Source organism: Polypterus senegalus, chromosome 11 (genome assembly GCF_016835505.1).
Source record: "Polypterus senegalus isolate Bchr_013 chromosome 11, ASM1683550v1, whole genome shotgun sequence".
Lineage (NCBI taxonomy): Eukaryota > Metazoa > Chordata > Cladistia > Polypteriformes > Polypteridae > Polypterus > Polypterus senegalus.
In genome coordinates, this window is record NC_053164.1 from 62,233,785 (window position 1) to 62,250,990 (window position 17,206).

Genomic DNA, 17,206 nt, shown 5'->3' on the forward strand with positions numbered 1-17,206 from the left:
ATTGTCTTATATCTTAAAGGATGCAATAAACAAGCGCTTCTTCACATGCTACATCTTGGTCATTCTACTCTGCAAGGAGCACAGAGTGAAGTGTTTTAATTTCATGTAGACAGTACACATCTCCATTGAATTTCATTTCACCTTGATGTTGTGTATTTGCTCTCCTGTAGCCTGCTATACAGTATAAATGTTACCTCTATTTAGAGGTCTCTCAAATCACATCTACTGTCTTTACACTTGTAATTATTGTTAATAATATTAATTTTGGAATGGTTGACTTTTGACTATGCAACATCAAAGATGATGTGCTTTCAGTGTCCATATTGTGCACAAAGATTAAGAGGATACCTCACCTGTGCACATCACTCTTGCAATGAAAGGTTAGGGGTTTTTATCATTAATCTCATAGGTCCATGCATTTCTTTTTACGTGGTTTGTTAGATGCAACTACAAGTGAATTTACATTATTTATTTATTTTTAAATGTGGTTATCTGCTGTCTATTATGGGGGAGAGTTAGAGAGAAAAGAGAGGCTCTGAGCCTAAATTAAGTGCTGTGTTTGAACTGATTGACTAGTACTTGTGCAAGCTGTCTTAGGTGCATCGTGTTACATTTGTAATGTGTTTGTGTATTTCTTCTTATGCTAAGATTGCCTTAAAACCAGCATTAATGTCATAGCATGTGGGTGGCTGTAGCAGTCATTTTAACATCGCAATGTGCAGCATTTTGTGCAGTTAGATCAGTCTTGTGTTGGATCACATTCATATCTCATGCAATGCACATCTGAGTTTGATTGGTATCATATCACAACCACCTATTGTAAATGGTGTAGGTCCAGTTATTTGGTGTGCACCAGAGTGCAATTGGTATGTTCTACTGTACATAAACAAGCTGAACTACAGGGGGAAAGTTGCTCCAGATTTTGAAACAACTGTTCCACATGAACTAAATGAACTAGAACAAGCCTTAACACCATCATCTGACTTAGGATGATTGTTTTTATATTGCATAGATACAGATATAGATATATAGAGATATACTGTAGATGAAGTGACTTCCTCCCACTCAAAAATACAGCTTCAGCCTAGTGCTCCAAACCGCATTTTAGCTTTTTACATTTTTTTCTTTCCTCTGTAGTTTTCCGTGTAATTGAGATATTTTTGTAAATTAAGTGTTAAGAATACGCAAAAGACACATACGGGGAATATATTAGTAACGCTTCATGAATCAAACATTTAAAAAAAAAAAAAAAAGTAAAGAATTTGTTTTGCTGCTTTGTGTTTGTTATTCACTGTGTGTGCTCTCAAAAAATATTATTTGAATGCATTATTATCTGTTTGTGTATTTTTGTGTGTGTTTTTAAATTTTTGTTATCATACTCGCGCTGTGGAATATTTTCCAGTGTTTTCTGGTTAATTATTATTTTTTGCATCAGAGGCAGAATGAAAAAATGGTTCGCAAGGCTGCTTCCGAGTTTTGGTTTCGGAATCTGGCCTGGTCTGTGTGCTATGCAGAGCCATCTGTAGACGTGGTGGGTGTGAATGGCAGTTGAAAAATTTATCCTTTTCTATGAATGATCTGTTTATGCCACAATAATACTACTAATAGAGCTCACTGCCTTTTCATAAAACAAACTTTGTTTCTGACTATTGAGTAATACTTATTCATTACATAGTCATAGACTGGCAGACTCTGTCTCCTGACAACTTTAGGTACAAAGTAGGAGTGAAACCTGGATGGAAGTACACACACACACACACACACTTTTCATTCACAAGTTGATATAAAGTTAAAACAATCCACCCCACAGGTCCATTTTTATGTGGTGGGATGAAACTGGCAGAAACGCATGTGTACATGAAACATTTCTCAATGCCAGAGATTTAACATGGGAATCAAGCCCAGGTGTCTATGATTCAGTTGGCTGCTGGGAACTGGATATCCACGAGGAATTACTCACTAATACTAACCAAAATACTCAAATGCTAGTCCGATACCAATAATCAGTCTTTCCTGTATCATTTATGCTACTATTAATACTGATATTTTTGTTTTTCTTTTTCTGCATCTTGCTTATACACATCTTACAATCATGTTTACATCTGATTTACGTAAGAGTTCAAGTAACTAAAATTAGGTAAATATTTTATTTCATTCCATAAACATTTTAAAGTTTTGCCCAGGAGCAAATCAAATAAACTAACATATACACTCAATACACTTTTCATATTATTTCTTAGGTTTTTAATGTGAAATTATGGTGTACTTTAGCCATGAACATTAAGTAATGAATGTAGTTATCAAGCTGTCTTAAATAACTGTATTACCTTTATGAAATAATGGGTGATGCTTTTTTAGCTGACTAATTAAAGTTGTAATATATATCTTTTTTTAAGATAAAAGATCAAATGTTGCATACTGCTATTTTGTTTTGCGACTAGCACCTGTGTTGTCAAAATAATCACAAAGGTAACTTTTTAACCCAGTAAACTTCTAAACCTTCAGAGTGGCTAATCAGATTAGTCTTGGATATTCTTACATTCTAACACCAGGCCCACCACCGAGTTATTTTTTTTTCCTCTATTTTTGTTCAATAGCAATAACTGGTTTATTGTACTACTATTTATTGTCACCCAAGTTATCAAAAAACTAATTTAAATAACATTATACAGTATTTTTCAGTGATGTATATTGCCCCAGCACTTTTACATAAGTAGCACAGTAGTTTATGAGCTTAATAAATCCTTCAATTGTTAAAATCCTAATTGCCTACCATAAGTTGATGTCTTCTATTTTGTTAAAGATAAGCTGAAAAAAATAAATTCTCTATGCAAGGAAAAGTTCAAGAATTTATTAGACATTTTGCATGAATTAATTCATGTCTTTTAAAAATGATCTTGGCTAGATTTTGTTGAACTTTCTGCTGTTTTAATATATTTGAAGCTGTACTTGAAGCTGTAGGTTACTAGGCATCAGCGGTAACCTACAAAACTGGATCTTTAGTTCGTTAAGGAATGAATTACAATCAGTACTCAGTGCTGTGTTGATAGTGAGTAGTGCGCTGGACAACAAAACATTAGTTAAGACTTGTGAAGACCTGTGCTGTGATGGCTGCCACCTGGATCTTTGTTTTAGTGCCTGTGCTTGTATTCTCTGATGACATTGGAGCAGTCTCATTCCATCCCTGTTTGCTCACAAGGGTGCACGCAAACACATTTTAATTAAAGCAGGCTGCTTTGTTTGTCTTGTGGATATTCAGCAGTCTGTCGCAGCCTAAATCTATTGATTCACTTTGTGCCCTTCCTCAATGAATCCATTTGTCAAATAAGTACTATTCAATATTCTCAGCTCTTTAAATTTCCTGTAGGTGTCCTTGTGCCATTTTGTGTGAATTTTAAGCAGCTTTTAGAAATGTTTGAGAGCAGCTGGAGTGGCTGTGATGGGAGTCTTTAATTCCCAATAGCCTCATTGATTTGGAGGCGGTGGGTCCCAGTTGAAGTCGTATCTGCCTATCTCTCATGCCCAAATGGCATTTCAGATTTTTTACAGATGACTTAGTTCTGAATTTCCTCATTTATTACAAAAGTGGGTAAACAGTCAACCTGTAGCACTTCTCTGTAATTCTTGAAAATTAAAGCAGCTAGTAGTTAGTGGGTGTGCATGACGCACACAACGTGCTGGGAAGACGTGCTGTGTGTGAAGTGGAGGAGTATTTGTGTTGTCCCTCTGTATGTTCTCTTATGCAAAATTTTATCCCAATATCATGATGAGATTATATTTGTGGTTTTCCTATTTTTCTTTATATCTTTATAAATGTGGAAACTTTTGTAAAAATGTAAACTGTTACTAAAGCTTATAGACATGTAACTTGTCTGTTTTGACACCCAAGTTTTTACTTGTGCATCATAAGCAAATCCTCATCCATGGCAGCAAACACAAGTAGTGCTTTCTCAGTATTAAGTGTGATTCTGCAGTATCCTGAGCTGATATCTATTTCACATGTTAGGGTTGGATTCAGAGACTTATGCAACTGCCTTGAAATAATTCACAGTCAATCAACAATAAGCTGTAAGTTAAACTAATTTAGAATAAGTTAAAACTCTTAATGATAAAAATGATAAAAAAAAAATCAAGTAGCTCACAACCACAGTTACTACAGTTTAGGTGTCCTTTCTGAAAGGGTCACAAGGCAGTAAGAACTTAGCCCTATTGACTCGGCTACAGAGATGTAAAATCTGGTTTCCTCCCAAATTCCAAAGACCTACATATTAGTGTAAATGAAGACACTTTTTAATCCTGGAATCTTGTGCATAATCATCCTTGGTTAGTCTCCAGCTCCTTACAGACCTGTGATGGGAATAAAAAGGTTAAAAAAATAAAGGATAAAATGGACCTTTTTAAATATCCATTCTCTTAATCTATTTTCCATTTGCCTGGTAGCATCATCCACAGGTCAATAACCAACTATGCACAGTGATCTGTCCATTGTGTGGCACATTCACTTCATATACAAAAATGTGCACAAATCAATAACAAATCAATTTACATTTTTAGTCAACATTATGCACACAGCTTTGGAAATCAGTGTGCCAAGAGATCGTTCCTAAATTAGCAGACTCCACACAGACAGTGCTCGGGATAAGGCAAGGCATTTATAGATGTTTGCACATATTGCAGTCAGCAAGTAAGTAGAAGTAAATATTATTTTTGCAAGTTGTATCTCCAGGAGTAAAATTGTAAGGAGGAACTTTTGGCCATGGATGGCCTTGATTTGGAGATGCAATGGTTTAAAATTTTATTTGCTGAAGCTTTCACCTGTTGACATGGGAGAGGATAGGATATTATCTTGTTATTATCTTGTTACTCATGGAGGAGTTGGTCATTTTATTTACAACACTTACATTATTTAGAGAGCAAGCACAAGATAAAACATGCATTGCAAACAGTACCTGACAATACAAGATAAGCTCGAACAACACTTTGCATGCATATTTTTGCTGATACATTGTATACAATGAACGATCAGTTGGATTACCAAAACACAGGCAAATTAAAAGGTCATACAAAATATTTACATACAGAGAGTTTGATTTTAAATGTCTAAATAAGATGGCCTTTTGTTTTCAATCTCAATTTGAATATTTGGACAGAAGAAGTGTTACTGGCAGTCATACAGGATTGGTGACATATGCAAAATGTGTTGTTGCCAAGAAATGACAAGTGGGACATTGGATATTCAAGAATACCAAAGTCACAAAGGCTTAGATGTATTTCAGGTTAATTCAGGAAAAGAATTGTAGAAATAACTCAAACATTCTATGTAAGTAGTAAATCTTACAAATAATTATTCATTGAACTGGGGTACGGAAGAATAAGACAACTGATGAGTTAATATTTTATGACTTTTATACTGTAACTGTTATAGCCTATTACAAGATTTATTAAAAACTAAAAGGATTCGCAGTAGTGAGATTGCAGTAGTGTAGTTAATTTAAGGTAATTAAGATGAATTGATACCATAGAGCCATACTTGTGTTTTATAACTGACTAGCAAAATACCCGCGCTTTGCAGCGGAGAAGTCGTGTGTTAAAGAAGTTATGAAAAAGAAAAGGAAACATTTTAAAAATAACATAACATGATTGTCAAAGTAATTGTTTTGTGTATTTGGCGGCAGCTTCACGAAGTTGTTTTCGTCTATCTGCATCAGAAAATGTACCACGACGTCTGACACGCCTCCTTTTTACTGTTTTCTCAAAGCTTGAATTGCTGTTGTTATAATTGGTTTGAGTCTACATATATATATCTTCATGTATATACATATATACATATCTATATACATATCTATATACATATACACATATAAATATATATACATACCTATCTACATATATATATATATATATATATATATATATGTATATGTATATGTATATATATATATATATATATATATATATATATATATATATATATATATATATATATATATATATATATATATATATATATATATATATATATATATATATATATGTATATATATATATATATATATATATGTATATATATATATATATATATATATATATATATATATATATATATATGTATGTATATGTATATATATATATATATATATATATATATATATATGTATATATATATATATATATATGTATGTGTGTGTGTGTGTGTGTATATATAATGTACTGTAGATAGGTGTGTGTGTATATGTATGTATGTATATATATATATATATGTATGTATGTATATATATATATACACACACAGGTGTATATATATGTATGTGTGTGTGTGTATAGCTTTGGTCACTGACTGCAAGGGAAAAAAAATAAAATGTAGTCTGTAAGTTATTAAACAGTAAAACAGTTTTAAGAAGTAAAGCTACATTGAACACTACTGGAGTGGTTTCGGGTAAACTACATTTTAAAGACGGTGTAACACAACAGGTAAGTAGTACTAACAGCAGCTAAAATGTATATGGATCATCTCTTGGTAATAGATCCCTTTTGAAAGGCGCGGCTGTGGTATGGAAATTACATTTTCTGTGCGAACGTCCAAATTTCTGCCTCTGGTAATGTGCCTTACCGGCATTACCAGCAATTAAAGAAAATGAGTTTTGTGTCCTCTGCAGTGTTAAGAGAGAAAGGCTTTGGTTTGGGATAAAAGGAAAAAAGGTGTAAAGAAAGGAAAGTTGCCCTTTTCTTTTATATAGTGTAGAGAGATGTCTTCGCTGACGATATGAGCCTTTGGGGACCGCGTTTGGTCTTGTGTAGACTGGTGAGACGCCCCTGCCATTAACCGGCTGGGATGGCACTGTCGGTCCTCCACTCCTGTGTGTGTCTTCCGTGACCTCATAATAGTATACGTGCAAAAGAAAGTGCAAAGTGCCTTAATATTAGTTTGCCGCGGTCTAGAAAAAGGATCCCGTGTTTGCTGTTGTCTGGGCCATAGCTCAGGGGAAGGAGGAAAAAAATTGAAAGTGCTCACTTTGACTTAAGGCAGAAGCACAGTCAGCGTCTCAAAGGCCGGCACAGCTACACACACGCGCATGCGCCGGCTGCCCGACTTTTGTAGTATTTTTGCAGTGCAGGAAACGCCACTTTTTGCAGACACGTTCACGTGATCAAAAGTCTCCGCGCTCTTTAGAGGTCTTGCTTTCTCTGCGTACTGCATTCATAGTCAGTTCACGTGAGCCACTCGGAGTACATACATCAAAGCTTCTGAGCTGTGCCTGTGCGATCTCACAATGTCCATGACTTTACTTAATGTTGGCTAAGACCCGGCACTTAAAAGTTTCTCGCTACAGCAATATTAACTCCGTTACAAAGTGATCCAAAGTCTCGTTTATACCTCGTGTCTTCTCATTAAACTTGTATCTCGCGAATAAAGTATTCGGTGTTTTTCTTCAGCGCTCTTTGGGAGCTCTTCCTTCTTTTCTACATACTGCGGTCACAGTCAGTTCACGTGATTACTGGGAGGCGTGATGATGTCACACGCAGCTCCGCCCCCCACGGCCATTGAGCTAACGTCCATTACAGTATATGGAGAAAAATAGGTTCCAGTTTTGACCATTACGCGTAGAATTTCGAAATGAAACCTGCCCAACTTTTGTAAGCTGCAAGGAATGAGCCTGCCAAATTTCAGCCTTCTACCTACACGGGAAGTTGGAGAATTAGTGATGAGTCAGTGAGGGCTTTGCCTTTTTATTAGTATAGATGAAGTTAGGTTATAACTGTAAGATAAGTTCAGTCCAGTGTCAGTGTTATGGCACTTCTGGTTTCAGTGAATGTGTAAATGGTTATCATTTATTGAGATTTTGATGGAGCGAGAAAGCCAGGCTTCTTAAGCTATGCAGGAGATCATTGAAGAAGCAACAGCAGTATTTTCAAACCTGCTTATTGAAATTCAAGATCACAGAGGGGAAGTCTATACTGTCCTGTCTGCACTGGGTATGAGACATTAATTAACCTAGACGGGGCAATAATCCATCGTAAGGCCCATCCATGAAGACACATACATACACCGTATTAATTGGGAATTGCTGGTTAACATAACACACGTCTTTAAGGATGTAAGAGGAAAACCCAAAGACCGGCATTGGGAGCACAGCTCAGTCTACATAGATAGCAAGCAGTTGTGAGATTTGAATCCTGAATGCTCTTATCTGCGAAACAGCTGCAGTGCACACCATACTATCCATACAAGAAGTAAATCTTAAGGTAAAATCTTTTTGTGACAATGCCTACCTATGCAACCATATATTTAAAAGTTTAAAGCATCTATATATATATATATATATAATTCACTAAGGGCACGCAAGACAGAGAGCCACACCCGCCAACTCACAGAGCCCCTACCACCAACTCGTAAGACCATGGGATACACATGACAGAGCCCTGCCCTCCATCTCTAATCCTACTTCCACGTCCACCGTCGCTCTCGATCAAACAGCAATAATTAGCAAACAAACAAAGATAACTGGCAGTAACAGTGCAAAATTCACAATTGGTATGCCAGTTTGAAAAAATAAGTTTTGAGGGTAGTTCTAAAATGTGTTATTGAATCGAGTTGACGGATATGAGAGGGAAGAGAATTCCCGAGTTGAGGAGCACTAGAGCTCCCATAGCACAGAGCTTGATGTGTGGTACAGAAAGTACAGCTGCAGATGAGAATCTGAGTGAGCGAGAGGTGTGTCAGTCTGTAGGAGATCAGTGAGGTTGTGGAGAGCTTTAAATGATAAGAGCGGTATTTAGTATTGTATTCTGTAGTTAATAGGGAGCCAGTGAAGTTGAGAGAGAATAGGTGTAGTATGTTCCGTGGATTTAGAACAGCAGGTTACTATCCTGGCAGCAGAATTTTGAATAAATTGTGTTGATGGATACGTTTTTGTGGGATGACAGATAGAATACCATTACAGTAATCTATACGTGAGGTGACTCTGGCATTAACCAATACTTTAGTACTGTGTTGCGTAAGAACAGGACAAAGTCTAGAAATGTCTCGGAGATGGAAGAAAGCAGTCCGAGAAATGTTACTTATACAAGAGGAATTATTTAATAATAATATTATTATTATTTAATAATTGCCATTATTAGTGTATAAATGGATATAAATAATTGAATGTAAACGATTCGCCAAAATCTGTTGTATGTAAACGATACTGTTTAAAACGTCATTGTTTTTTTCATCAGAAAACCCAGTTTCCACGTCTACCTGTATTAGTTTAAATGATACTTTTACCACTTGCAATAGGGCGGACGCGCTGACTTATCGTGTCGACTGGGCAACACAGTGAATGCAGCTTCTATCTATGTATGTCTATGTTTTCCGTAGCCTGCTACAGGAAGATGCTCTCTTGACCATTGGCATTAGTTTCGCTCCTTGCTATTTTTTTTATACTGCGACGGTGGTTTTCTAAGCCTTTGTTATACTGAATTCCTTTTTACCGTTTTCCTTTCCTATTCTTACACTGCCGTATGCTACGGCGGTCTTTGGCTAGTTTGGTATATTAAAAGGCAGGCATCAGTGCAAAGTTGTAAAGCTTTTAATGTCTGCTTTCAGACTACAATAACATGACAATTTGTTCTTTTACTGTTGAAGAAACCTGGAGCTACTGGCACATGTCAGCTATATAAATACAGCTACTTCCTATATATTGGTAAGAGGTATTCATGAATAAACAAGTTCTGACTAATTAGTTTATTACCAGATAATTATGATATTACACCATGGTTCTTCTTAATGCTGTTGGCATACTTGTCCACAAAACTAATTTTATAATTTAAGTTCCATTTGTTTAATATGGTTATGTAAAACTTTGCTTGACATGCATAGAAAATGGCTGTACTGCAACCTGGAGCTTTTGCATTACAATAATGATTTTGGTTTTTTTTGTTTTTTTTCTTATTTTCTTTTTTTACTTCTCAGTGTGCCAGAAACTAACTTTGTTATTCATTCTTCACATGGGCTACATCTTAAGAATATTTAAACTAGAGAAAAATCCTTCTTTTGTGCCAAAAAATTAAAGTTTCATTTTTAAAAGTTTAAAGCACCAAAAAAGTTCAGTAAATGTCAGAGGACTGAAATAGTGGAGTGTGCCATATTACTGCTCCCTATTTTTAGAAGTTTTATGAAAAGTAGTAACCTTGAAACCCCGGTGTTTCATTTGGTGGTGAACTCATGGGGATGGTTGATATCTCATGCACAATTTTAAGTACTTCTGATTATTTTTGCATAAGACACCTATTGATTTACTGTTTATTATAAAAGTGTACAAAACAAAAACAAAACTGAAGTGATTTCATAGTGTTCATAAGTAACCCATAAAAGATAATACAGTACTCTTAATTAAAGTAAGATGTTATGCTACAATTTTTTTTATATTTGGACAACATCTTTTGGAACTTTGAACACATGATTGATTGACCTGTCAACTTCAAATTGATACTTCTTTTAAAAAAATCACATACACTTTTGAGACCCCTGAGCATTATGCAGAACAAATGGGGTGAGGGAAAGGGGAGATTTTTTGCTTAATCAGATAAATGTAAAGTAAAAAGAGTTTTTGAAATAAAACCTTGGCAACACCAGGTAATACAGGTATAAGGGATAAGGATGTTTATAAAGTTGTCACATCTAGTTGGACTGTTGGGACTGGAGTTTATGTCCAAGCCTCTTAGTATATAAATTGCCAGAGGGTTCTGTTAAAACAATACAAAGAAATAAGTTGGCAAATCCCAACCTGCCAGTGGTTAAACAGCAGGAAGTTTTACCATTTGTCATTAACAAAGTGACCCTCACATCGGCCACTTGGGTAATCTGTTGTTTATACCTATCAGTAATAACTCGTATAGTAATAGTAAAATATCCATGTCAATCCTATATTAAATAAATGGGACTACTGCATATTGTAATTATGATGAGGAACCTGCTAATTTATTGATTTTTCTCAGGCTTTACATATCTCATCTAAATTATTTTCCTACATATTGTAGGAAATATGTACCTGTATGTATTTATAGCATTTATTTGTTGCTAACAAGTTTGGACAATGAGTATTATGATTTTAGATATGTGATAGCACATCTGCATTTTATAGAGGACCAGGAAATTTTTCTGTTTCATCTGTGTTTGAAGGCAGAAATAAAATCCTCAGGGTGTCATTTTTCATTATTCTTGCCAAATCTAATGCTGATTTTTTTTTTTATTATTTCTTTATTTCAGATGCCTGTCTGTACAAATGTGAGACAATGGAGGAGGGTGAGGATGAGGTGGACTACCTGCAGAGTTTCAAATATGATTCCATGGTGAGCTGTATGTTTATGAAGAGTTTCATTTTGTCAGTTTCTTGCATGATATGGATAGAATTACATGTTGCAATTAAATTGTCATGAGCTTTGTTCTAAAAACTCTACAGTGACCATCTGACGTAGTTAAAAATTAGTACAATACCAGTAGGAGTGATGGTAAAATGTACTTTTGCAAAGATTGAATACATAAATGCATGTTATTCTAAATGGGGGGAAAAATTAAGATGACTCCGATAACTTGTATTGTTGAATGGCTGGCACATGGTGTTTGATAATTGAATTCATTGTAACTACTGAATCCAACATATCAGTTCTGTTTTCACCAGTAAGGTCTATCATTAGGTATTTTAAAATAAACCAAAAATGTTCTCTTTGTAAAATATTAACAGGAAATAATTATTTGAGCAATAATGACAGCTAACAAAATCGAACAAGGCACAAACTTTCTTTAAAACATTTTTACTTGTTTCATAGCCCAGAGTTGCGATTGCATAGTATTGAGCTTTTTATTAGTGTTTGCTTCGCATCGTGCACATTCCTCAGGGAGTGTAATAATTGTACAGTTACCCTTGTCTAGCTTATAGCTGTTCTTGTTTCCATTTTATTCCTGCAATGCATGCTTGGGGAATAACATAGGCACAGAAGTTAGTGCTGCTGACTCAATGTCTTTGTGGAGTTTACACATTCTCTCTGTGTTTGAGTGGTTTCTCTTGCCTTTAATTGGTTTCATTTGAGTAGGTGGTATGTTCTTGTGTATACAGTACACCTCCAATTGGCTGGTTCTCCATCCAGGACTAGTTCCAGTGTATGGGGTACATATGGGTTTTGTGTCAGATGCTGCTTGGCTAGGCTATGCAGACCCAGTGGAGCCATGAATTGTTATAAGCAGGTTTCAAAAATTGATGGCTGGGGATAAAATTTGTGCATAAGGAATAACTGATTTGGTGTTAACATTGTCTGTTTTCTGTGCATCCTTGTGTTACTGTTTAGCATTAATGATCACATAAATTATTGGGGACCTTTCCTGGACCATGCAGCTGCCTCTGGATCAGCATTCTGATTTAAATGCTTTTAGCTCACCTGTTATACCTTTCTGCATATGTCCCTGGCTGACAGTATTTATTTATGTCTTTTGAGATATATAAAGCCAATGTCATATTATACTACTTCTAGTCATATAATCTCAAAATCTGTATTTGTTTTCCCCTGCAGTTTGACAGTGATCTTGTGTTATCCCTGGATCCAAGTAGTCCACCTTCACCATGGAAACAAGTGACAGAAGATGTTTTGACAGGTGAGCCTTTCATCCAGCCTTGTGCCTAATGATGAGCTGAGTAAAGCAGGGAAACTTGGAAACATTTTCGTCACGAATGAGAATATAGATTGTACAAATGATTACAGCCTAGGAGATTGATCAGTCATTCAAGGCCAACAGCCATGAATAGAACTTACAGAGTATGTATGTGGTTTGGGTTGTTCTAAGAGAAAAGCACAAACTAAGTGAGACCTTTTAAGTATGGTTTTATGACAAAAGTGCTTAGCACATGTAAGGCACATCAGTTAACAGTAGTTTATAAGTCCATACATTATAAATTATGACTGCACGTCCACCAGTGTGGGATGCTGATGATCAAATAAAGTATTGCAGTGTTTACCAATTTTTTCCTTGTTTTGATCTTTGTCAATTTTCAATTCTATTCTGCTTCAAGAGGGAAATGAGCAGCAAAGAAATGAAAAGGCTATGCCTCTGGAATAGGCGTATACTTTCTAGAATGGTAATGTGTTAAGCAACAGACTCACACTGGGCAGTTGGCTGTGGACATAAGAGAGGAATCCATGTGAGTGAGAGCTATATCCAAATGCCCTGAGGTCACTACACTTTCTGCTGTGTTTACTGAACCATGTTTGTAAAATAATAACAAATTTTAAAGAAAAACTCAGCTGGCATGTGATTTTCAGGAGCATAGGGATCACTGGGATAGCAGGAATGGGCTTCACCTTCAGAGGAGAGAAAAGTGAGGGAGACAGGAATGTTTACTTGCACCTTTGAGTTTGGCAAGTGAGTGAACAATTACATTACACAGACAAGAACTCAAGATCTGTGTAGGGAGGTCCAAAAAGGCTGAAGTGTTTTGTTTTTGCCCCTTTAATGTTGTTACTTTGTGTATGTCTCATGTTTACCCCTTTGCATTTTTATTCTTTTGTTGTACTTGGGATCTTTCTGGGTTTGAAAAGAGATAAAATGAATGCCCTTTTCTTCACAAGATATTAGTTACAGAATAACTGGACAGAAATAAGATAGTAATTTGAGCAACAGTACTCATAAAGGAATTCTGTTTTAGATGAGGTGGTTTATTGCTCCAGCTCCTCTTTTTTGCAGTAATTTTGGAGCTAAGTAGTAATGGTGTATGTCTTCTTTATTTATTTAGTTATCACTTTCATTACTGTATTTGTAAGACATGGAAATGAGAATTTCATTATACTGCTGACACATGACAATACATTTAAACTAGTTTGAACTAAAAGAGACTATATAAAGAGATATATTATTTTTAATGTATTATCTAATTCTATATGAAAACTAATCATGGAGGTCTTACACTGTGTCTTCCAACAATATATGAAGGGAAGTTGCAAGTTCATTCATTTATTTCAGGTCAAGGATTCGACTGGAGGTCTGTCCTTCAAAGGATCCTTTTTTGGTCTTTCATTCAGTAGGTTGTGCAGAACCACAGCGGGGCAAAGTTCTAAGCTGAGTTGCCATTTCATTGAATACATCTATGTGCTAGTGTGTATGACCTCTTATCACCTCCAGAACAGTCTTACTTAGCTGAGAAATGGATTCAGTGAGGAACTGGAAAAATTTTGCATGTTAACCTAAAGGCATCATTTAGTTTGTGCATATTTTTCAGCTCCATATTCATACTGTGAATCTCCAAATCCACCTAATTCCAGAAGGGAACTATTGTTTTGAAAACTGGGAATTGTGTTGGTCATTGGAGCAAATGGAAGTCACTGTCAACATTTTGAAAACAACTGGAAATTATGCCTATTTTGAGACCTAAAACGTGTCCTGCTAGAATATACACATTTGAAAAGGTCTGTGGCTATAAATTAATGCATGTATGTTGTGGCATTCAAGTGATGCTCCACCATTATTAAGATAATTAATATGTGCCAAGAAAACATTTTACACACCATTACCACCAACAAGCTGTAGTGTTGATACAAGACATGGATTTGTGCTGTTTATATCAAATGCTGACCCTGCCATTTGTACATTGCAGTAGAAATTGGTTTTAGATTAGATAACTTTTTTTAAACCTTCATTTGCCTAGTTTTGGTGATCTTGTGGCCACTGTGGTCTTCTATTTCAAGGTCTGGTTATGTTGTAAATTTATTGATTTCTGACTGCATACCACCATTGTACCAGTGAAAGTCTCTATTTGGGTACTTGTGGTTTTCTGCAAGCTTGGAAGAGTGTGATTATTCTCCTCTGATCTCTGTCACTGATAGTGTATTTTACCTGTTGAACTCATTAGATTTTATGTTATTTATTGCATCTGGGCATTGTATGGCCTCCAGGCCACATCAGCCCTTTTGACTGCCCCTTACTGGCCCACGTTAGGTCAGTGGGAAATTAGGTATCAGACATAATAATTGCACATAATGCACACAATTCAATTGCATTGTTTTTTATTTTGAAAGTGAATGCCATTTTTGTTACGTACCTAATCAATTTCTGTATATTTGTGCATGTGTGCACATGTGAGCATGTGCACCTTCACTGTAATGTGTTGGTGAACAAATGTTTACAAGAAATGTGAGTTAGCTGTTAGTCCTCAAAATTGTCAGCTCACCTTAAAAGAAGACAATTTGAAAAAGAATGTTTGAGTTTTTAAAAAGGCATATTTACTGAAATCAAGGGTAAAGCCTTGTTCTTGGTTTGTGGAGAACAGATCTCTGTTTTTAAGGAATACAGTTTGAATTGCCCTTATGAGACTAAACATGCTGAGAAATATAAGAACTTGACAGATGCAGAGCAGGCACAGACATCTGAATTTTTGCTAGCTAAGCTGAAAAAGCAACTAGTAGTTTTTACCAAGCTTTCCACATCAAAAGACGGAGCAGTCAAGACCAGCTTTATGATATCCCACAAAATTGCAAAAACCAGTAGGCTCGATGGGGAGTTTATTAAATAGTGTTTGGTGGACTCTGCATTGCTAATTTGCAATAAGAAAAAAAGCATTTGAGAATGTGCTCCTCTCAGGCAAACCATAATGAGAAGGATCAAGACCATTGCCGGAAATCTGGCGCTTCAGCTGCAAATCAAAGTGTTCAATTTTGCTTTTTTTCTCCTTGGCTCTGGATGAGAGCTGTGATGTCTGTGACACAGCCCAGTTACTTATCTTTGCACATGAGATAAGGATAGACTTTGAGATTATAGAGGAGCTGGCAGCAATACAGTCAATGAAAGGGATGACTACAGGGAGCAGTTTGTTCTCAGATGTAAATGCTTGCTTTGACAAGCTAGGACTGAAATGGGACAAAAAGACAGGTGTTAAAACCGATGGTTGTCCAAATCTGACAGGGAAAAATGTCAGACTTTTGAAGTGGATGCAAGACAAAGTGAGTGAAATGAGTCCATAATAGATTAGATGCTGTGTAAGTCAGTGCTAAAAATAAACCATATTATAGATGTGATTAAAATAATTAACTTCATTAGGGCAAAAGCATTGAATCGGAGACCTATTATTGCACTTTTAGAGGAGCATGAAACTGAATATGGTGGCAAAGGCTACCACACAGCTGTCAGATGGCCCAGCCTGGGCAAAGAGCTTAGAGGAGTATGAGACCTGAGAGCAGAGATTCAAGAGTTTTGTGAGCTGAAAGGCAAGGACATCCCAGAGTTCTCAGATGCTGACTGCTTGGCAGATCTTGCATTTGCTATTGTTGTGACTGCATTAATAAATAAACTAAATACCCAACTGCAAGGCAAGACCTGATTACGCATGAAATGTACAGCCTGATAAATCTTTTTCATGAGAATGTTGCATTTCTTTCAAGCCTTTTAAAAGGGCAACATTCTCACCCACATGCCAATACTGAAACACGCCACACCATCAGCTGATCACCTCCACAGGTACTCATCCATGTTAGGAGCACTGCATGGTGAGTTTTTGAAATGATTTAAGGACTTCAAAACAGCTGAGAGTGAAATGCACATGATTTCTTCTCTGTTCACTTCCATTGTGTATAATGCACACAGTGATGATCAGCTTAAACTCATTGGCCTGCAGTCTGATACACTACTGACAGAACACTTTAAGTCAATATCACTGCTGGATTTTTATTCTTCTCTGAAAGATGAGAAATTTCCACACTTGAGGAGGCATGCTCAGAAGATATTGGTTCTCTTTGGACCTACCTACATTTGTGAACAAACATTCTCACTGATGAAATGTAACAAATGCAGATACATAACCTCTCTCAGTGAATACCGCCTGTCAGCTGTCTTTTCACATATCCAATTCAGACATTCAACCTGAGTTCAGTGCACTTGTGCAAGCCCAAGACAGACTAGAGTTCCCCCACTGAACAAAGTAAGTTAACTGAAAAACAGCAAATAAGTCAATTATTCCGTGCCTCTATTGTTGAGGCGGCTGACTGGAGCTGTGGCCGTAAGGTGGTTGGTGCCTGTCGTGGCGGCAATCCCCAAACACGTTGGTGGACTCCAGCAGTGAGGGAGGGATGCCATCAAACTGAAGAAGGAGTCATATAGGACCCTTTTGTCCTGTGAGACTCTGGAGGCAGTTAATAGGTACTGGCAGGCCAAGCGGAATGCGGCTTCGGTGGTTGCTTAGGAAAAAAC

General features: G+C 36.3%; 1 protein-coding gene across 2 annotated transcripts in view; it reads left to right on the forward strand.

Annotated features, from left to right (window-relative positions):
* Positions 1-17,206, forward strand: part of atf6b (activating transcription factor 6 beta) — a 70,253-nt gene that overhangs the window by 18,190 nt on the left and 34,857 nt on the right. For both annotated transcript variants that reach the window (XM_039768806.1, XM_039768805.1), the window contains exons 2-3: positions 11,249-11,331; positions 12,547-12,628. In XM_039768806.1, the coding sequence (XP_039624740.1) occupies positions 11,249-11,331; positions 12,547-12,628 (165 nt within the window). The remainder of the gene's footprint in view (positions 1-11,248; positions 11,332-12,546; positions 12,629-17,206) is intronic.